Source organism: Hevea brasiliensis, chromosome 13, assembly GCF_030052815.1.
Source record: "Hevea brasiliensis isolate MT/VB/25A 57/8 chromosome 13, ASM3005281v1, whole genome shotgun sequence".
NCBI lineage: Eukaryota > Viridiplantae > Streptophyta > Magnoliopsida > Malpighiales > Euphorbiaceae > Hevea > Hevea brasiliensis.
In genome coordinates, this window is record NC_079505.1 from 12,358,321 (window position 1) to 12,379,806 (window position 21,486).

The following is a 21,486-nucleotide window of genomic DNA, read 5'->3' on the forward strand; positions in this document are numbered from 1 at the left end:
TATAATCAACGGATAAAGTGCATTTGTTGACTATTATAGGGGCTTTTGAGTAAAATAGCATAGGAAGATTGGCAAGTCTTTGGAATTTGTTTGCTTTATAACCGAGTCAAGTCTCCTATGGAAGGGTGAAGCTGATATGGACTGCCCAGCATCACTTTTTCTTGCATTTTTAACAGGGCAAAATAAAAGAATTTGTTTGCTTTAACTAAGTCAAGTCTTGTGTGGAAGTGTGAATCTGATATGGATTACCAACAACACTTTTTCTTACCCTTCTTATAAGGCAGAATAAAAGACTTTGTTGTTTGTGGAAAATGATGCCATTTTGATTATGAATCTAAGATAACAGGATTGAATCACTGGACTAATAGCTCCATAGTTGAGCACTTGCCTCTTAATATAAGAGGTTTTGAGTTTATGTAATCTCTAACAATTCTATTTATTTTAAATATTTTCAATGCATAAAAATAATCATGAGGAGCAAAATCATATAACATATATTACGAATTTACTATTGAAATAAGCATGATATTGCAAGATATCCTATACATCAATTAAATATGAATTTTTATTTAATATTGTGTCATCACAATTCTAGAGATTGAGTTTATTATGAATTATATATATATATATATATATATATATATATATATATATAGAAATTCAGCAGAAAGAATAAAAAATAATAATAATAATAAAAAGATGAAGAAGGAAGAAGATTAGAAGAACCAGAGAGCCTTGAGCAAGAAGAGAGTTATTATTCAATCATAGATAGCATATTACAAAAGGTTCAATCCCTGGCATAAAGATTACAATCAGCTCTTCTCTCTAACTGTTTAACAGCTCAACAACTGCTCTAACAGCTTAACAACTACATTAATCAATATTTATCCCAAAAAAAAAAAAAAAATCCACCACCAATCAACATGGAATCTCTCTTTGAAATGAAAAAACTCTCAGGCACAATGTCACTTCATCCTGCTTTTGATCCTGCTCAAATACCTGATTGCATCTACACTGAACATTTGTTTTATCTTGCATTTGATCTTCTCATTATTGATTATTCCCTTCTTCACTGAACACAGATAATCCAAAATCAGTGGCATTCAGCATGGCTCCCTCATCTTTGCTAGCCAGCAAGAAATTCTATGGCTTGAAATACATTTTTGAAAAATCCACCTTCATCAACAGGCATTGAGCTTCTCTTTTCCGCAGACTGTCAACTGAATCCATCATAACCTCATCCAAATAATTCCTTTTTACTAAACCATCATTATTCATGGAATTTAGCAATGAACCACTGATCATTTCTCGAGATTCATCATTCCATTGTAATCCCCATGCAAGTCCTCATTCGTTACCACCATTTCAGGTTCATTACTCTTCTGTGTTTCCTCTACACACATTGAAGACACTTCATTATCTTTCTCTTGAACAAGCTCCACATTTCCATTTATTTTCCTTCCCAAAAGAGGAACTAATTCGATCAAGCCAACCTTTGCTTCTTCACATCTCCACTTCCCAAATCCCTCACCTTTTCAACTTTCTTTGGATATTTTCGCTCCTTTATTTTGGAAGGATATATCTACTACTGTCATAAATAATTAACAATTTCTCAATTTTGGTGTGGAATGGAGCTTGATTTTATTAATTGGTAAGGGGAATTTGAGAATACTCACCACAAGAAGAAAATGGGCTGAATAGGGAAAATTTATTATATACAATTGGAGTATGTTGAAATGATTTTATTTTGACTACTTGATTATGGTGAGTTTGACATTGTTTAAAGTGTATGCGTTATATATATAATGGTATGGTTGTTTCGAACATATTTGTTTTTGTTCTAACTTATTAAAATTTCCCTTTGCAACCATATTGTAGGTTCCATTTGAAGAAGGAATTAAGAATTTAAGCATGAAAGCATTGAATTATAACTGACAAAGTTAACTTGTAAGTATGAACAGTATACAATTGTATACAAAGTTAACAATGTTTGTTCACAGCTCATCTAACTACTGACAAAAACAAGTAATAAATTATACTCTGCAATCAGCTCCAGCTCATTATTCTGCAACCATCCTAGCTTACTCAAACTAGGACATAAACTCAGCTCACTCATCATGGTTGAATGCTTTTAAAGTACATAGCAGACCCAGACTTCAATAGCATCTAAACCAAAAAGGAATATTGTCTACCAGAAAATAGTAGAGGTTGGTGAGGCTCAACTCTATCATATAGAACCATGCTCTTCGCCAATATGGATTTATGTACAAAATGGCAGCCATGGTCAACAACACTAAGGCATAAGAAATCAGAAAACTCACATAGAAAGCATCCATGTCCATAAAGCCACCATCTCTTTTATGATCTTTTTTATCTTCCTCTGAAACTCTTGGCATTATTGATGAAGAAAAGCAACTTTTAGACAATGGAGGTCCACAAAGGAAAGGGTTTCCCTCATAGCTACTATTGTCGAATGTCGCAAATTGTGCAACCATCTCAGGTGTCTTGCCAGATAAATTGTTGTGTGCTACACTGAAGACAGCTAGCCAATGTAGTTGAGTGAGTTGAGGGATTTTGCCATTCAATTTGTTGTAGGACAGATCCAAGCTCTCAATTTGCTTCAAGTTTGAAAATGATTGCGGAATCAATCCTGTCAAACTGTTATGGGACAGGTTTAACACCTGGATCATGCTAAGATTTCCTATTTCAGCAGGAATTTTACCAGTCAAATTGTTGCAGGACAGATCGAGCCCTGATATGTACTTGAGAATGCTTCCTCGGAAGTAATACGATATACTCTTTGTTGTAAACTCCAAAGGTTGTTTCATATAAGCTGGAGATGAAGCCATATACGGATTTGTGCCAACTTCTTCTTGCCTAACCTTATTGCTAGCAGCGGTTATGCAAGGGAGGAAATGGCCAGAAAGATTATTATTAGAAAGATCAACCAAGCTTAATTGGCCTAAGTTGCACAACTGAATTGGTATTTCACCTACAAGATTGTTATAACCCAAAAGAAGATAGCTCAATTTTGGGAACTTGCCAATCCAATCTGGAATCCTTCTAGTGAAATAGTTGCGACTAAGATCCAATGTCATTAATTCAGAACAATTGTAAAATGCATTTGTCAGTGGTCCTTGTAGCCTATTATTTGATAAATAAACTTCTCTGATCTGTGGAGGGACAAAGCTAGATGGTAGGGTTCCAGAGAACTTGTTCTCTGATAGATCCAAGACTTGAAGAAAAGTCATATTCCTTATCCAACCAGGAATGCTACCAAAGAGATGATTATCACTCACATCCAACATATTCAACAAGGTGCAGTTAAGTATGCTATATGGGATACTTCCAGTGAATTGATTGCCATCCAACAATAATCGATCCAATTCTTTGCAATTAGCCTGTTTTGGGAATATTTGGCCTTGCAAATTATTGTTTGAAAGAATGAGATTAAATAATGAAATACATCCAACAATCAAGTCTTGGGGTATTATGCCTGATAGTCGATTGTTGGACAAGTCTAATTTTATCAATTGGCTCATTTTCCCAAATGATGAAGGAATGTCACCAATGAGACCATTTCCAGACAAGTTTAGAAAATTTAAATTTGGAAATTGTACTCCAATTTCTGTTGGAATAGGACTGTTGAAGCTGTTGTCAGAGATATCTAAGTCTGACAAATACACATGGGAATGAATTGGCAAGTGGAGAGGCCCTAAAAGAGAACAACTAGGCAAGTAAAGTGTGTATAATTTTGAATTGTTTCCAATCAACCAATGTGGAAACTCTCCCTTCATTTTAATATCTGACAGATCAACATACTCTAACTTACGCTGATAATAGAGGAACTTGGGAAACACTCCACCATCTCCTTGACCTGACAAATCTAAGGTCTCTAATTGAAATTTCGGTGTCAAATTAGGCACATCTATATCTGCATATATCTCGTTCTCATGACAATCCAAGAACTTGAGCTTTGAATGGTTAAAGAACGGCAGTAGTGAGATTGGAATTTTGAATAGGTTTCTTGAAAGTTGTAATTTATGTAAGGATGTGAGAGTCCCCAGGGGAGATATGGAGATATTTCCAATGAAGTGATTGGAAGATATATCTAATTGTTGAAGGGATGTTAAATTTGCTAGACACAAAGGCAATGTGCCACGGAGATCATTGTTGCTCATATCTAACTTTAGAAGATGTTTTAACTCGCATAAACCTGAAATTATTTATTTGTGAAATGTATTAGTACAAATCTAATATATGTCTATCAAATGTCATTGTGTGAGTGGTTAATTCAAAAAAAAAAAGTTTGTTTTCAAATATATTTTCAAAATTTTTGATAAAATGATACCCAGAACATTGCCCATTAATGTTTTAATTGAAAATATTTTAATATCGATAATTATGTTAATAGGACAATGCAATCTAATAAGATAAAAATGTCTAAAATGACTTGAGTTTGCAAATAATACAAAACCTAAAAAGGAAAAAAATTAAATTTAACAATTTTTAGTAAAAAAATAAAAAAATATATATTTCATTTACTGCAAACAGTTACATCAACACAACATTGCTTAAATTCAGTCCATCATGAATCCAAAACACATACATATGGAACCCATATATTTAATAAGTGGGTCACATCATACTTCTTATATTTTGGGTTAACGGTGGACAAGGTCGAGTAAAAAAAAATTCAAAAAATTAAAGCATTTATCTTTAAAGTGCTTATCATTTTATCAAATATTAAAGTAGGTATAAAAAAAATAAAAAAAATCCATTTTTGTAATTAACCATGTTTGTGACAGAGAAGGATTAAAAGGATCTTACCTTTGGCAGCAGGTATGGCTCCACTTAGTTGACATCCCGACAATAATAAAATCTTAAGTGATGATATCTTTCCAATGTCTTTCAAGAAGTTGTTGTGGAGAGTGGAAAAACTCAAATCCAAATACACCAAATTTTTGAAATTCAGCAAGCCTGTTAAAAAATAATATTACTCTTTGATTTTTTTTTATATTAAAAAAATAATAAATCAATTGTGAGCTCAACAACACAATTAAAGCATGAAAATTAATTAATACCTTAGCATTAAGAAAATAAAAAATAAAAGTTTAACAGATGAACCTCATTATGTATGTTGAAGGGCTCAAAAATGGATTTTTCCTAACGCCACAAATGAGGCAATCAACCAACTCATAGGATACCCTATGCTCAACTTGATAAAAGCTCATTGCATCTCATTCTTTATATTTAGCAAAGCCAAGTTTAGGCTTACAAAAAAAGTTACTTTACTAAATGAGTCAAGTCTGAAGAGTTAAGAGGGCGTTTGACCTAACTTATAAAAATTAACTTTTAAACACTATATGCGTATAAGTTAATTTAAACTTATAAATATTTAAAATTTTGAGCAGTTGTATATTTATTTAAAGTGTTTATAAATGACTGATAAATAATTAATGTGTTTGATAAAAAATAGCTTATAAGTATATTTATCTTTAAAATAACAAAAAAAATATATTAATGAGATTTATGATGAAATTTTAAAAATTAAATGAAGATTATATAATAAAATACTTAGTCAAACTAATTTTTAAGCATAGAGCATATAAGCATCAAAATAAAAGGTTGGGTCTCCCAGTTTATTTTTTTTTTTTTAGCTTATAAGCTCAATTTATAAATCAAAAAATTATTATAAACAAACATGTCAATCTAATTTTTAGAGCTTATAAGTTAAGACAAACACGATCTAAGTAAAATTAAATCATTTAATTTGTTGAGGTGGCAAATAGATTGGACAGATTTGAATTTGGATTATTGTCGAACGGGTTCAAATTTGGCCATTTCAAAGTTACACATTGATATAGATTGCCTACTGGTCAACATAAACAAAAAAAGGGGTCATTTTTTTGTCAATTCAGATAAAAATATTAATTTTATCAAAAAAATATTTTTTTAATCAATTTAATAAATGGGTGGACTCAAATATAATTTTATTAATAAATAATTTAAAATTTTTTAGTATATATACATATATACACACATGTATACTTATTTAAAATTTTTTGTTATAAATTATATATGAAAAATACTTTTTTCTTAATTTTAATGATATATTTTAAAATTTATATTATTTGTTTATCATAAAAATATTATTAAAATGAGCTAATTAAGTTTCAAATGGTCAAATCCACTGATCAATTAATTTTCAGCTCTAATTATTCCTATAAGAAAAGAAAACAAAGCTCAATTATACTCAAAACAAAAAAAATACTGATGCTTTAATTTGTTTTCCTCTTTTTCAAAAAAAAAAAATCTTATTGAATTACCTTGAATAGGTAGGGTAGCATTGAGGGCTTTCATAGACAAAAATTTAAGGAAAGGCAATACTCCAAAGCTCTTAAAAGACTCTTCATCAAGTGAGGAATGATCCAGAAACAACTCTTCCACGCTTGACAAATTATGCAGCTCTACTTAAAAGAAAAAAAAAAAGTGCAGAATTTCAGTGAAACTAGGCAAATTAATCACAATTATTGTAGCATATATGAAAGTAAAGATTAATGAGAATAACTGGAAGCTATTATCTCAAAAACCTGCCTTGAGCAAATATTGCTCCTTTGAAGCTATTATGTGTTAGAGAAAGGGTCTTGAGAAATGGGTATGCTCCCAGTAATTCCAGCTGAATGCTGTTTCTTCCATGGGTAGTAATGTTTTCAAGGAAAAGAGCACTCAAATTCCTGACGACTCTCATATCTGCAAGTGTATGAACAAATTGCTTTGATCATGCTTAATGCAATTGTATCAATTGGGAAGATTTTATTGTTCATATTAGATTAGGGCGTAACGCTATATTCCCACTCATTTGCAACAAATTGCTTTTATTATTGAATCCAATTATGTTTCGTTTAAAATAAATAAATAAATAAATAAAGGCTTCACTTGTTTTATGTGATATATTAGAGCAAAATTATATAATATTTGTTTTATGGAATTGGAACACATGAAATAATTGAAAACTGAAACATAAAGGAGAAAAACCAGCAACCAATGCTATGAAATAATTGTTCTATTTGTGTAGTACCGCATGAATCAAACTTTGGTTTAAATGGCATACCTCTTGAGGCCACAACTTTAGTAATTTGATTTCCTCCTAGGCTTAGTACCTCTAAGTTGCCCAAAGCATCCAATTCTAGATATAAGAAGTAAAACAAATCATCCAATTCTGGTTAAAAGATGCTGAAATTATAAGACAATATAAACCATGTTCCAGTTCATCTAATTAATAATGTAACAGTGGATCTCACATGTTGTAGAATGTTTGTAAGAGAACCAGAGCATATCCATTAATCGGGTCTAGGTAAGAAAAATTCATCCTATGGAAAATATTTGCTTAAACCTGATTCACTATGGTCCCAAGACATAATCATGTGGGACCCATGTATTTAATAGGTGAGCACCATCATACATTTTGTGTGTTGAGTCCACAGCGAATTGAGTCTAGGCTATATACACAAGCGCGTGCGTGTTTGTGTGTGTGTGACAATGTCACATATCTGACCTTCCATATTTATTAATCCTTCTAAGAGATTGTATTCCATATTCAAAAACTTGAGAGATGAAAGTCTCCTGAGAGATGATAGACTATTGTTATCCAGGCGATTATAGCTCAAATCAAGATATTCCAAATTGCTCAGCTTCTGTAACTCTTTACCACCACCTATAGAAACATTATTTCTAGCTAGTTATATGATTTTCAACATATATATTTATTTGAAACAAATAAAATAATAGAATTAAGTTCAAGTTATACCTTGGAACGATTTAAGGGATTCAATTTCATTGCCAGCTAAATTCAAGAACTTCAAGCTTGTTCCATTACTTAATTCTGCCCAAGGGAAATATAATTCACTGGGAATGCATGAACATCCTTTGTTTGAGATAACAGTTAAAGAAAATGAACAGAAACAGAAATTGAAACTCACTTTGAATATCGGTTAGTCCTTTCAATCCACGTTGTGGCCATGGTGAAAAATCCTGTTTTTCATGGAAAGACAAAGCATATAAAAATCAAGTATCATTTCTTGAGGGAAGTTGAAAGAGAAGGTGAAGTTCAGCTCATCCATTGCAGCTCTAAAGATCAAGTTGCTGATATACTAACCAAAGGTTTGCAGAAGTCCAGATTTGAAGATTTGAGATAAAGGCTTAGAGTTCAAAGCAGCATCAGTGTCAAGGAGGAGTGAAGATGCAGCAGCAGTGACACTAATGTTGTCACATTAAAAATATTTTGTTTAGATTTTTGTTGCTATAAATCTGTTGTACTTTTTGACAGAAAAGTATGTTCAAATTTTGAACTAGTGAACCAGTTTGTTTTAGGCATGGTCTTAAGTAACATGTTTGCTTAATTTAAGGGAAGTTGGTGTTGACTGTTTATAAAAGCAAATTTTTTGTATTGTCTATATAAAGCAATGAAAATATAGAGATTTTGATCTCTTCTTCCAAAAAATCTTTCTGCTCTGTATTTTTTCTACAGTCCAACAGTCTACACTCCCTCCAGACCCTCGCCGCTATTATTTGGTACCCGTTGGCTTTGTATGCAATCCTTACTACCAAATAGATAATAAGGGATGTGCCCACTATTGATTCCAACCTCCAGTACAAGGGGGTTCGTATTCCTGTCCGCATGGCAGCCAAGTGTGAGTTTGGAGTGGAGGTATTTTCATCTGAGACTGGACAATGGACAGATTCCGCATTGTCATCTCCAAAACACATTTATTGGTCCACTCCGCTAACCAATGCTATAGTCTACAATGGATTGCTGCATTGGTTGACTAGAGGCAATGAGATTCTTGTTTATGATATTTACAGTAACAGGTTTGTACTACTTATTGATAAACCAGAAGGCATACCAGATCCATGGTTACGATTGCATTGCCTTGGTTTGTGTCGTGGCTCATTGCATATTTGTGTAGTGTGTCGCATGAATTTGCTGATTTGGCAACTCCAGGACTGTAACAAGTGGAGTTTGAAATGTCAGGTTAATCTTACTTTGCAACACAGCATTCTTCATGGCCGTCAATGGTTAAATCCATCTTACTGGTTCTCTGGACGCGTTATTGCTATCCATCCTTATGATCGCAACATCTTGTATATTGGTTTGTCTATGTCAACACACAGGGTTCTTTCTTGCAATTTGGCAACTAAAACCTCGAAATTAGTTATGGTGTTTTCGTTTCCTTCTAACTATGGTTGCTTGTATCGATAGGAAGATGTATTTACGCTCTCGTGGTGGCCAACTCCTATACCTTCAATTTCACATATCAACTCCAAAAATTGAGTTTTTGGATATTTTCACTTCTTTATTTTGTAACGTGAGGAATGGAACTTGGTTTCGTATAATCGTTGTATGTTGATAGGATTTTATTTTGTAACGTGTTCAGAGTGCATAAGTTTTACGTACAATGGTTGCATCGAATAAATTCCTTTTTTGTTCTAACATATTGTAGGTTCCATTTGAAGAAGGAAACCTGGATTGTCAATTAAATACCTAGTCCATGCTAATTACGAACCTTTCTTGGATCTGAAGAGAACTTTATTGAAAGCGTAGAGCAGAGCATCAGAATACAAAATATCCCCTAGCTAGCTAACAGAGCTTAAGCTAACCAATCCTCGAATTTTACAAAAAGAAACAGATATGAAAAGAGTATAAAACTGGGAGATGATTGTCACATTAGCTTGAATGTTCTTAAGGGTATTGTCTTTGTTGTGAAAAATATACTCGTAATGAATAAATAATCAGAATATAACATTCTGTTTGGGAAGAGTTTTATAAGGTTCTAAAATCATAGATTTGCATTTGGGAGTCTCCATTGGCTTTTAGATTTGTGGTTTTCAATTTTTTTAACCAGCCAAATTGATGAGTTGAGAATGTTTTCCCTTCCAAACATTCAAATATCGTAAAAAAAAAAAAAAATCTTCAGTTCTTAAAAAAAATGTTAAGTGTATATTACTATTAATTATTAATAATTAAATAAAAAAATTGATAAAAATCAAGGGAGGATGAAAGTGTATATTACTACTAATTATTATTAAGACTTGAGGGCGTTAGTATTAAGTTTTCTCTGTATTAATTTAATTTAATATAATATATTTAAAATAAAAGTGTTTTATTATTCATTATAATTAATTTATTCATTATAAAATATATATTAAATTTAATTTCAAATCAATTTTTATTATTCATTATAATTAATTTATTTAATGAATTGCTTTTAACAATATTAAATAATTCTAACCTCTTGGTCGTGATCCGATAAGCTCCTTTCACTCATCACAATATATATATATATATATATATATATATATATATAGAGAGAGAGAGAGAGAGAGAGAGAGTTAAGCTACAATACAACATTATATTCAACCTGGGGAAAGTTGGAATTGTTCAACCATGAAAAGAGGGAAACTCAAGTTGAAACCAGAATTCTAATGGAAATGGGCACTTCCAAGTGATTTTATTAATGGGTAAGGGAAATTCGAGAATACTCACGACAAGAATTAAATGTGCTGAATAAGGAAAAATTATTAAATAGAATGATTATATGTTGATACTATTATATTTTAACTATTGATCATGGTGGATTTGACTTTGTTTAGAGTGTATGTGTTTTACGTATAATTGTTGCATTGAATAAATTGTTGCATTGACAATGGTAGTCTTTTCCTATATAATTCAGTGGAAGTTTAATAAATTGGAATAATAAATAAAAATGAAATTTATTTACATGATTATTAAATATATTAATTAGGTATACTAATAAGCTTTAATTAACTTCGCAGTACTAGAATTGTCTCTAGAGTTATGAGGTCTCAAGTTCGAATTACAATCGAAGCCAATTGTAAAGAAATATATATATATATATATATATATATATATATATATATATATATATATATATATATATATATATATGTAAAATGAATTTAATATTAAACATATAATTTTCCTATATATCAAAATTATTTATAAATGAATTTATTAAATTAATTTAATTAAATTTTATTAATTAACTTATTAATTTACATTTAATTAATATGAGATTGACTGAATCAAAATCATTAATTGAAGATGTGATGAGAAATTATGACAGTTAGAATTCTTGCCGACATATTTTGATTAAATATCGCAAATTATAACTTCTTAATGATATATCTGTGTCTAGGTAATTCTATAATCCCATCTGAAGAGAACGCAGAAGAGTAACATTGAATTATAGTGTATCGTTTAAACGTTGTACTTTGTGATTGAATTCGAAAGAAAACTGAAAGTGAACTTCTCATTCAAGAAATGAACACCATATAGGAAGCTGCTACAAACTCAACAATCTCTGTTTATAGCTCATCTAACTAACTCACAAAAAGAAGTAGTAAATTATCTATGCAATCAGCTCCAGCTCATTGTTCTGCAACCATCCCACTCAAACTACAACATAAACTCAGCTCACTCAAACGCTAGCAGACGCCGACTTCAATAGCATCTAAACACAAAAGGAATATTGTCCTCCTGAAAATAGTAGAAGTTGGTGAGGCTCAACTCTATCATGTAGGACCATGCTCTTCGCAATATGGATTTATGTACAAAATGGCAGCTATGGTCAGCAAAACTATGGCATAAGAAATCACAGAACTCACATAGAAAGCATCCATGTCCATAAAGCCACCATCCTTTATATGATCTTTTTTATCCTCCTCTGAAACTCCTGGCACTATTGATGAAGAAAATCAAATTCTAGATAATGGAGGTCCACAAAGGAAAGGGTTCCCCTTATAGCTATTATTCTTGAATGTCGCAAATTGTGCAGCCATCTCAGGTGTCTCGCTAGATAAGTTGTTGTGCTACATTGAAGACAACTAAAAAATTTGGTTGAGTAAGCTGAGGGATGTTGCCATTCAAGTTGTTGTAGGAAAGATCCAAGCTCTCAATTTACTTCAGGTTTGAAAATGATTACGGAATCATCCAGTCAACTTGTTATAGGAAAGGTTTAATAGCTGGATTATGTTAAAATTTCCTATTTCAGCTAGAATTTTACTTGTCAGATTGTTGGAGGACAGATCGAGTCCTGATATGAGGTCGAGAATGCTTCTTTGGAAATAACGCAATGCATTCTTTGTTGTAAGCTCCAAACGTTGAGTCCTAGAAGTTATAGAAGGAACAATTAATGCATCTGGACAACTTTTAGCAAGGTTTATGCAAGGGAGGACATGACTAGAAAGATTGTTAATTATTAGAAAGATCAACCGAACTTAAGTGGAATAAGTTGCACAACTGAATTGGTATTCCACCTTCAAGTTTATTATAACCCAAAAGAAGACACGTCAATTCTGAAAAATTGCCAATCCATTCTGGAATCCTTCCAGTGAAATACTTGTGACTAAGATGCAGCACTGTTAATTCAGAACAATTGTAAAATGCATTCATCAATGGTCCTCGTAGCCTATTTTTGGATAGATAAACTTCACAGATCCATGGAGGGCCAAAGTCAGATGGTAAGTTTTTAAAGAAATTATTCTCCGACAGATCCAAGACTTCGAGATAAGTCACATTCCTTATCCAACCAGGGATGCTACCAAAGAGATGATTATCACTCACATCCAACATTAACAACATTGTGCAATTAATTATGCTATATGGGATACTTCCAATGAATTGATTGCCATCCAACAATAATTCAATCAATTCTTTGCAATTATCTTGTTTTGGGAATATTTGGCCTTGCAAATTGTTATTTGAAAGAATGAGATGACCCAATGAAATGTATCCAACAATCAAGTCTTAGGGTATTATGCCTGGTAGTCGATTGTTGGACAAGTCTAATTTTGTCAATGGACTCATTTTGCCAAATGATAAAGGAATACCACCAATGAGACTATTTCTAGACAAGTGTAGAGGATGTAAACTCGGAAAACGTACTCCAATTTTTGTTGGAATAGAACCACTGAAGCAATGAGGAAACTTGCCCTTCTTTTTAATATTTGACATATCAACATACCGTAAGTTATGCTGATAGTAAAGGAACTTCGGAAACACTCCCCCATCTCCTTGACCTGACAAATTTAGGGTCTGTAATTGAAATTTGGGTGTCAAATTAGGCACATCTATGTCTGCATATATTTTATTCCCATGACAATCCAAGTACTTGAGCTTTGAATGGTTAAAGAATGGCAAGAGTGAGATTGGGATTTGGAATAGGTTGCTTGAAAGTTGTAATATATGCATGGATGTGAGAGTCCCCAGGGGGAGAAAAGGGGATATTTCCAATATATGCTGACATCATTGCTGCTCATATCTAACTTTTGAAGATGTTTTAACTCGCATAAACCTAAAATTATTTATTTGTGAAAAGTATTTGTACAAATCTAAAATGTGCTACCAAATGTCAATGTGTGATTTTATTTGTCATTTCCTTTCCACCGCTTAGACTGTGTTTGTTTTGAAGGAAAATAATTTTATTAGCCATTCAATTTATGTTTGTTTAAGAAGAAAATAGATAGAAAAGAAAAAAAAACTATTTAAATTAAATAAGAAGTTTATTAATAACTTATTTATTTATTTTAAAATTACAATTTGACTAAGTAAAAGATTATATTATTCTAATAATTTTTAAAAATATCAATATTATCCTTATTTTAACAATTACAACACTTAATTGTATATCCTTTTAGGTAATTTTAAATAATTAAATTACCTTTAAACACATTTTAACCAAACATTGAATTAAATTACTTTTATTATTAAGTAATTTTACAACATAATTAACCACTTATTTTTTTAATTTAACTCATAATTAAAAAATATATTTTAAACCAAAAATTAAAATTAAGAAGCCAAAGCCCAACGTCTTCATAATTGACGTAGTAGTAACAATTAACGAGAACTTGGGGCCTATCAGCCTCAAAAACCCAATTTTCAAATACTGTCAAGCCCAGGGGCGGAGCTAGGGGCTGCAAAGGAAGTTTTTCCTTTTTCATCTTTTTCACACATTTGATCACAGGGTGCAACTACATTGCAATTTCAGCTTAAGCACTTTATGCATTTTGTGCCAAATAGCTTGATACCACTGGTAACAAATTTTTGGTGCATATGGTGCAGAAGGTGAAGTGCTGGTGCAACCACTTATGAGAACCTTGAGAGGGAGCTTTGATTTAGCGAATTTGAAGTTGATAGCTGGTACTAGCAAGCTACTGTTGGTGTACTGGTTAGTTCTCTCATCTTTCTTTCTTCCTTTGACAGTTGAAAATAAGGTGTTAGAACTCTTATTAATTGCTATGAGAATGTTGGTGTTAAATTTGTCAAGGGACTAATCTTATTTAAATAAAACCTCTGACATTGAATTTGTTTAGGACTAATCTTAAATAGAGTATTGCTTTTATTGATAATTCCTCTCTATGTGATATCTTCTATTTTTATTATTTTCATTTACTTAATTTCTAGAAACACTTTTTATGTTTCTTATTATACTCTGTGGTTTTGTAAGTAATGCCCTGTTGTCTTTGAGTAGCTCATGAGCATCTTGCAGACAATTAGTTTAGAATTTTTTTTTTTTTTTTTTGGATTTTTCCATTTGGAGATTATGAATAATAAGTCGCTAAATTGCACAGATTTTTTTATAAGCTAATTTTTATTAAATTTATCTAAATTACATAGTATGCTAATACCTCTTCTTTTGCAGTGCCAAGAAATCTCTAGACTGCAGTGCCACTGAATGTGACTGTGTGAGCTCCATCTTCTCCCAGCCATCAATCAGTAGTCAGGGACTGAGAAGATTCAAATCCAATACTATGCACTCTACAGATATAAAGGAAGAGATTTTTCATCAACGTCTATTCTTTGTTCTTAATTGTAAGCTCAATTCTTTTCACTTAAAATTTTTAGGTTTCTTCAATGTCTTTGATATATTTTTCTTACTATCAGTACCAATTTTTTAAATTTTAACTTAAAATATGTTATAGAAAAATATTATTTTTCACATTGGAAGATGCATTTTCCCTTTATTTCTATTCATAGACGAGCACATTCACAAGGGAAGTGTTTTTCTGGTAAGAATTTCTGGTGCTGTGCATGGGAGTTCTTCCATCTTTTCTGGCTGATAATATGTTTTGAACTTAGTGTTGATTTTGGAAGGATATATCTGCTATTGTCATAAATAATTAACAATTTCTCAATTTTGGTGTAGAATGGAGCTTGATATTATCAATGGGTGAGGGGAATTCAGGAATACGGACCACAAGAAGTAAATGGGCTGAATGGGGAACAATTATTACATACCATTGTTGTACGTTGAAACGATTTTATTTTGACTATTGATCATGGTGGGTTCGACATTGTTTAAAGTGTAAGCGTTATAAAGCTCTTGAACCTTGATTCCCTTTTTCTGGAATTGACCTTCTTGTTTCTCCTCAGTCCACCAAATCCTGGACTAAACCTTTGAGAACTCGCCCACATGCTATTTGGACCTCACTGCCTCCTCCGTGTCCAAAATGGAATGTTGATGGTTCTGCATTGGGAAAGCCAGGAGTATGTGCAATTGGAGGGGTGCTCAGAAATCACTCTGGAAAATTGTTGTGTATTTTCTCATGTCCAGCAGGCTGCAATGATTCGAACGGTGTTGAATTAAAAGCAATCTGTAAAGCTTTAGAGCTGTTGATTTTATTCCCAAACCTACTCACTGGTATTGACTCTGTTATTGTGGAATCTAATTCCCAAAATGCAATTGCTTGGGCACAAATTTCAGGCCTGGTTCCCTGTCGTCCACTATCAACTCTATCACCAATCACCTGTGCCTTCTAAGAAATATCTCATTTTGTCATGTGTTGAGAGAGGCAAAGTCATGTGCAGATATATTGGCAAAACAGGGTCTTAGTAGAACCTCAAACTTCGTTGCACTCTTGTGGCTTCTGGTCTTGGAGTGCGCTTTTTTTTTTTTTTTCTGCTCTTTTGTTCTGGTTGTAGTTGGTGTTCCTTAGGTTGGGTGTAAGGGGGGGGTTGCCTATCGGCAAAGTTTTAGTCAGTAGCCCTTCCACAACCTCTCTCATTTTCATCATCTTAATAAAATTCTACTGCTTATCAAAAACACACACACACACATATATATATGTATAATGATTGCTCCGAATATATTTGTTTTTGTTCTAACTTATTAAAATTTTCATTTCTTCTCATTGTGTGTGTGTGTATACATAAACTTGAAAGCATTGAATTATAACTTTCCATAAGTTTTGTATACAAAGTGACTACTCATTCATGAAATGAACAGTATACAAAGTCAACAATGTCTGTTTACAGCTCATCTAACTAACTGACAAAAACAAGTAATAAAGTATACTCTGCAATCAGCTCCAGCTCAGTATTCTGCAACCATCCTAGCTTACTGAAACTACAACATAAACTCAGCTCACTCATCAAGATTGAATGCTTCTAAAGAACATAGCAGACCCTGACTTCAATAGCATCTAAACAAAAAAGGAATATTGTCTACTAGAAAATAGTAGAAGTTGGTGAGGCTCAACTCTATCATATAGAACCATGCTCTTCGCCAATATGGATTTACGTACAAAATGGCAGCTATGGTCAACAACACTATGGCATAAGAAATCAGGAAACTCACATAGAAAGCATCCATGTCCATAAAGCCATCATCTCTTTTATGATCTTTTTTATCCTTCGCTGAAACTCCTGGCATTGATGAAGCAAAGCAACTTTTGGACAATGGAGGTCCACAAAGGAAAGGGTTTCCCTCATAGCTACTGTTGTCGAATGTCGCAAATTGTGCAACCATCTCAGGTGTCTGGCCAGATAAATTGTTGTGTGCTACACTGAAGACAGCTAGCCAATGTAGTTGAGTGAGTTGAGGGATTTTGCCGTTCAAGTTATTGTAGGAAAGATCCAAGCTCTCAATTTGCTTCAAGTTTAAAAATGATTGTGGAATCAATCCTGTCAAACTATTATGGGACAGGTTTAACACCTGGATCATGCTAAGATTTCCTAATTCAGCAGGAATTTTACCTGTCAAATTGTTGCAGGACAGATCGAGTCCTGAGATGTGCTTGAGAACTCTTCCTCGAAAATAATATGATATTCTCTTTGTTGTAAACTCCAAAGGTTGTTCCCTAATATAAGGTCTAAAACTATCATCTACATCTTGAATTCCCCTAACCCAATTGCTATCAATGCTTATGCAAGGGGGGACATGACCAAAAAGATTATTATTAGAAAGATCAACCAACCTTAATTGAGTTAAGTTGCACAACTGAATTGGTATTTTACCTTCAAGATTATTATAACCCAAAAGAAGATAGGTCAAAGCTGAAAAATTGCCAATCCATTCTGGAATTCTTCTAGTGAAATTGTTGTGTCCAAGATCCAATATCATTAAACTAGGACAATTGTAAAATGCATTCATCAATGGTCCTTGTAGCCTATTTCTTGATAAATAAACTTCACAGATCGATGGAGGGCAAAAGCTGGATGGCAGGTTTCCAAAGAAATTATTCTTTGAAAGATCCAAGATTTGAAGAGAAGTCATATTCCCTATCCAACTAGGGATGCTGCCAAAGAGGTGATTATCTCTCACGTCCAACACTTCCAACCGTGTGCAATTAATTATGCTAAATGGGATACTTTGATTGAATTGATTGCCATCCAACAATAATCGAATCAATTCTTCGCAATTAGCTTGTTTTGGGAATATTTGGCCATGCAAACTATTGTTTGAAAGAATGAGCTCAGATAACGAACTGCATCCAACAATCAACTCTTGGGGTATTATGCCTGACAAATGATTGTTGGACAAGTCTAATTCTGTCAGTTGACTCATTTTGCCAAATGATGAAGGAATGCCACCAGTGAGACCATTTCCAGACAAGTCTAATTCTGTCAGTTGACTCATTTTGCCAAATGATGAAGGAATGCCACCAGTGAGACCATTTCCAGACAAGTCTAGAGAATTTAAACTTGGAAAACATACTCTAATTTCTGTTGGAATAGAGCCATTGAAGTAGTTGTCAGAGATGTCTAAGTCTGAAAAATACACATGGGAATGAATTGGCAATTGGAGAGGCCCCGAAAGAGAACAGTTGGCCAAGAGAAGTATGTATAATTTTGTGTTGTTCCTGATCAACCAATGTGGAAACTCTCCCTTCATTTTAATATTTGACATATCAACATATTCTAATTTATGCTGATAGTAGAAGAACTTGGGAAACACTCCGCCATCTCCTTGACCTGACAAATCTAGGGTCCGTAGTTGAAATTTTGGTGTCAAAGTAGGCACATCTATATCTGCATATATTTCATTCTCATGACAATTCAAGTGCTTGAGCTTTGAATGGTTGAAGAACGGCAGAAGAGAGATTGGGATTCGAAACAGGTTGCTTGAAAGTTGTAACGTATGCATGGATGTGAGAGTCCCCAGGGGAGATAAGGAGATATTTCCGATGAAGTGATTGGAAGATAGATCTAACAGTTGAAGGGATGTTAAATTTGCCAGACATAAAGGTAAAGTGCCCCTGAGATCATTGTTGCTCATATCTAGCTTTTGAAGAAGTTTTAACTCGCATAAACCTAAAATTATTTATGTGAAAAGTGTTAGTACAAATCTAAAATGTGTCTATCAAAGACATTCTAAGCTTTGCTTTCAAATATATTTTCATTTTTAGAAATGTATAAACAAGCAATTTGAAATTTTTGAAAGACTAGTAAGGGTCTATGTTTATTTTTTATTTATTTATTTTTTTTATAAAATGATAGACTAAACTTTATTAAAATGTCTAAAGTCCACAAATAATATAAAAATTTTAAAAACTATTTTATTTATTGCATACTACTACATCAATATAATTATTAACACAAAAAAAAATATCTTTAAAATTGATATCAATTTGTCAAATATTCAAGTGAGTATAAAAAAAATTCATAAAATTCCTTTTTGTAATAAACCATGAGTGTGACAAAAAGAGGGTTAAAAGAACATTACCTTTGGCTGCAGGTATGGTGCCGTTTAGTTGACAAAATGACAATAATAAAATCTTAAGGGAGGGCATCTTTTCGATGTCTTTTAAGAAGCTGTTGTTGAGAGTAGACGATGTCAAATCCAAATGCTCCAAATTTTTGAAATTCGGCAAGCCTATTAAAAAATAATATTGCTGTTTTTATTAAAAAAAAGTAATAATTCAATTATGTGTTTAATAACACAATTAAAGAATGAAAATTGATATTTTAATATAATGATAAAGGTGAGATTATTTAAAAATGAAAATCACACATAAACCTTAATATTATGAAAATATTATTCATCAAATATAGTCATTAAATAAATAAATAAATAAATAAAAGAGCTTAACAGATAAATCTTGAAATGATATTGTAGAGCTCAAATAAAGTTTTTTGAAGGCTATAAATGAGCTTTTTTTTTTTATTTTTTTAAATCTTATCGAATTACCTTGACTAGGTAGGTCAGCATTGAGGCCTTGCATAGATAAAAATTTAAGAGAGGGCAATGCTCTAAGGCTCTTAAAAGACTCTTCATCCAATGAGGAACCATCCAGGGACAACTCTTCCACGCTTGAAAAATTACCCATCTCTACTTAATGAAAAAAAAAAAAAAAAAAAAAGGGCAGAGCTCCAATGAAACTAGGCAAATTAATCACAAGTATTGCGGCATATATGCAAGTAATGACTAATGAGAATAACTTGAAGGAGTTTTGGGCATATCTCAAAAACCTACCTTGAGCAAATATTCTTCCTTTGAAGCTGTTAAACTTTAGAGAAAGGGTCTTGAGAAATGGGTATGCCCCTAATAATTCTAGCTGAATGCTGCCATTGTCATCAAGGAAAAGAGAGCTCAAATTCCTAATGATTTTGACATCTGCAAGTGAATGAACAAAATATAGTATTCAGACATGTGTTTTTATATCTTCGATCATGCTCAATGCCATTATACCAATTGGCAAGCCAATGTGATCTTTGGACATCTTAGCAAAGGAGGGTTGTATTTTATTGTTCATATTAGCCTACGGGGCTTAAGGCTAGTCTATATACACACACACACTTACTTGTAACAAATTGCTTCACTAGTGAATACAATTATGTTTTGTGATATAATAGAGAAAATATGTAATATTTAATTTATGGAATTGGAATCTATATTGAAAATACAATAAAAACCAACAACCAGGACCACCCAACTATTAATGCATGTATCAAACTTTGTTTTAACTAGCATACCTCTTGAGTCCACAACTTTGGTAATTTGATTTAGTCGTAGGCTCAGTACCTTTAAGTTGCCCAAAGCATCCAATTCTAGATATAAGAAGAAGAAGTAAAACAAATCCTATATAATTAGCATGTTCATCTAATAATTGTGGAATGTTATTGAGTTTGTAAGAGAACCACAAATAATATTTTATGAATAAATAAATAGAAAGAAAAAAAAAAAAGAAAGTGAAACTCACTTTGAATATCGACTGTACCTCTCAGTCTACATTCATCCAAATGTAATTCTTTTAAAGATGAAAGATCACCAATGGATGATAGGGTACTGTTGCCGATGTCATTAAAACTTAAATCAAGAAATTCCAAATTGCTAAGTTTTGATAATCCTTCAATTGTGCCCCAAAGCAGATCTAGTTAGTGACTTTACATGAAATTTTCTTTTTTTCTTAAAAAAAAGTGTGTGTGTGTATATATATATATATATACTTTTAAATTTTTTAATACATATTATTTATTTATTTATTTTATAATATTAAATTTTTATTACTGTAAAATAAATATTTTCTTAAATAATTATTCAATTTTAGTCAAAGAATGTTATAGTATAGCTTTGTTTATAAAAAAAAGAAGGTCGTTATTTTTAACGGTTGAAAAAGAGTAATTTTATTATGATGGAAAACTTAAAAGTTATCTCTTAAAAGGTTTAATTAAATTTTGAGAAAATAAAAAAATTTCAACTCTTAATTTGGAAAATTGGCGCAAATGAACATAATACTTTATTTTTCAATTTTCTTAAAAAGTTCTTTTTGCAAATTACCCTAATTTTTCACAAGTGAATAACTCAAGAATCTGCAAATTTTCAAGTCTCTATAGTCCTCCACAAACAAAATTAAAAAAAAATATTGGTTAAAATTTGTGCTTGAATAAGATTGAGAAACAAATAAAAGGAGACTTTGAAAAATTATAATATAAAAATATCACAATTTGAGCTAACCTTGAAAATCAGTTATATTTTTCAATTTGTTGTGGATCAATGTTAAAGATTTTAAAGATGAAAATACACTTAGAAGTGGTATGATGCTCTTGTCGAAGTTGTTGTCTGACAAATCAAGAAACTCCAAATTTTCAAGTCCTGATAGTCCTTCACAAGTCATAAAAGAGTATCAGTCAAAGTTTCACTTGAAAAATGAAAATAAATAAATAAGTAAAAGGAAAATCTT

General features: G+C 32.0%; 3 protein-coding genes across 3 annotated transcripts; all 3 read right to left on the bottom strand.

Annotated features, from left to right (window-relative positions):
- Positions 1-1,897: 1,897 nt before the first annotated feature.
- On the bottom strand, positions 1,898-6,486 carry LOC131171828 (cuscuta receptor 1-like). Its single transcript, XM_058131831.1, has 3 exons — positions 6,330-6,486; positions 4,831-4,980; positions 1,898-4,216 (listed from the first exon to the last, which is right to left on the bottom strand). The coding sequence occupies exons 1-3, from the start codon at positions 6,361-6,363 to the stop codon at positions 2,157-2,159; spliced, it is 2,244 nt and encodes a 747-aa protein (XP_057987814.1). The 5' UTR covers positions 6,364-6,486; the 3' UTR covers positions 1,898-2,156.
- Positions 6,487-6,565: 79 nt separating this feature from the next.
- LOC131171831 (uncharacterized) lies at positions 6,566-8,027 on the bottom strand. The gene is made up of 5 exons (XM_058131834.1): positions 7,983-8,027; positions 7,811-7,908; positions 7,559-7,717; positions 7,115-7,189; positions 6,566-6,753 (listed from the first exon to the last, which is right to left on the bottom strand). The coding sequence occupies exons 1-5, from the start codon at positions 8,021-8,023 to the stop codon at positions 6,581-6,583; spliced, it is 546 nt and encodes a 181-aa protein (XP_057987817.1). The 5' UTR covers positions 8,024-8,027; the 3' UTR covers positions 6,566-6,580.
- An 8,321-nt stretch (positions 8,028-16,348) lies between these two features.
- LOC131172089 (cuscuta receptor 1-like) lies at positions 16,349-21,420 on the bottom strand. Its single transcript, XM_058133035.1, has 6 exons — positions 21,261-21,420; positions 20,279-20,353; positions 19,779-19,919; positions 19,494-19,634; positions 16,579-18,616; positions 16,349-16,430 (listed from the first exon to the last, which is right to left on the bottom strand). Exons 1-6 carry the CDS (start codon positions 21,418-21,420, stop codon positions 16,349-16,351), a joined length of 2,637 nt encoding a protein of 878 aa, XP_057989018.1.
- Positions 21,421-21,486: the final 66 nt, after the last annotated feature.

Excerpts from the sequence above, each read along its gene's own strand:
- LOC131171828 (XM_058131831.1), bottom strand. The coding sequence starts at position 6,363 with ATGAAAGCCCTCAATGCTACCCTACCTATTCAAG. Across the intron at positions 4,981-6,329 it reads TGCTACCCTACCTATTCAAG|GCTTGCTGAATTTCAAAAAT; the intron begins GTAATTCAATAA and ends ATTTTTTAACAG. Across the intron at positions 4,217-4,830 it reads AGCCATACCTGCTGCCAAAG|GTTTATGCGAGTTAAAACAT; the intron begins GTAAGATCCTTT and ends AAATAATTTCAG.
- LOC131171831 (XM_058131834.1), bottom strand. The coding sequence starts at position 8,023 with ATGGCCACAACGTGGATTGAAAGGACTAACCGATATTCAAA. Across the intron at positions 7,909-7,982 it reads AGGACTAACCGATATTCAAA|TGAATTATATTTCCCTTGGG; the intron begins GTGAGTTTCAAT and ends ATGCATTCCCAG. Across the intron at positions 7,190-7,558 it reads AGGATTAATAAATATGGAAG|AATTGGATGCTTTGGGCAAC; the intron begins GTCAGATATGTG and ends TCTTATATCTAG.
- LOC131172089 (XM_058133035.1), bottom strand. The coding sequence starts at position 21,420 with ATGACTTGTGAAGGACTATCAGGACTTGAAAATTTGGAGTTTCTTGAT. Across the intron at positions 18,617-19,493 it reads TGCTGACCTACCTAGTCAAG|GTTTATGCGAGTTAAAACTT; the intron begins GTAATTCGATAA and ends AAATAATTTTAG. Across the intron at positions 16,431-16,578 it reads CCATATTGGCGAAGAGCATG|TTTCAGTAAGCTAGGATGGT; the intron begins GTTCTATATGAT and ends TTTATGTTGTAG.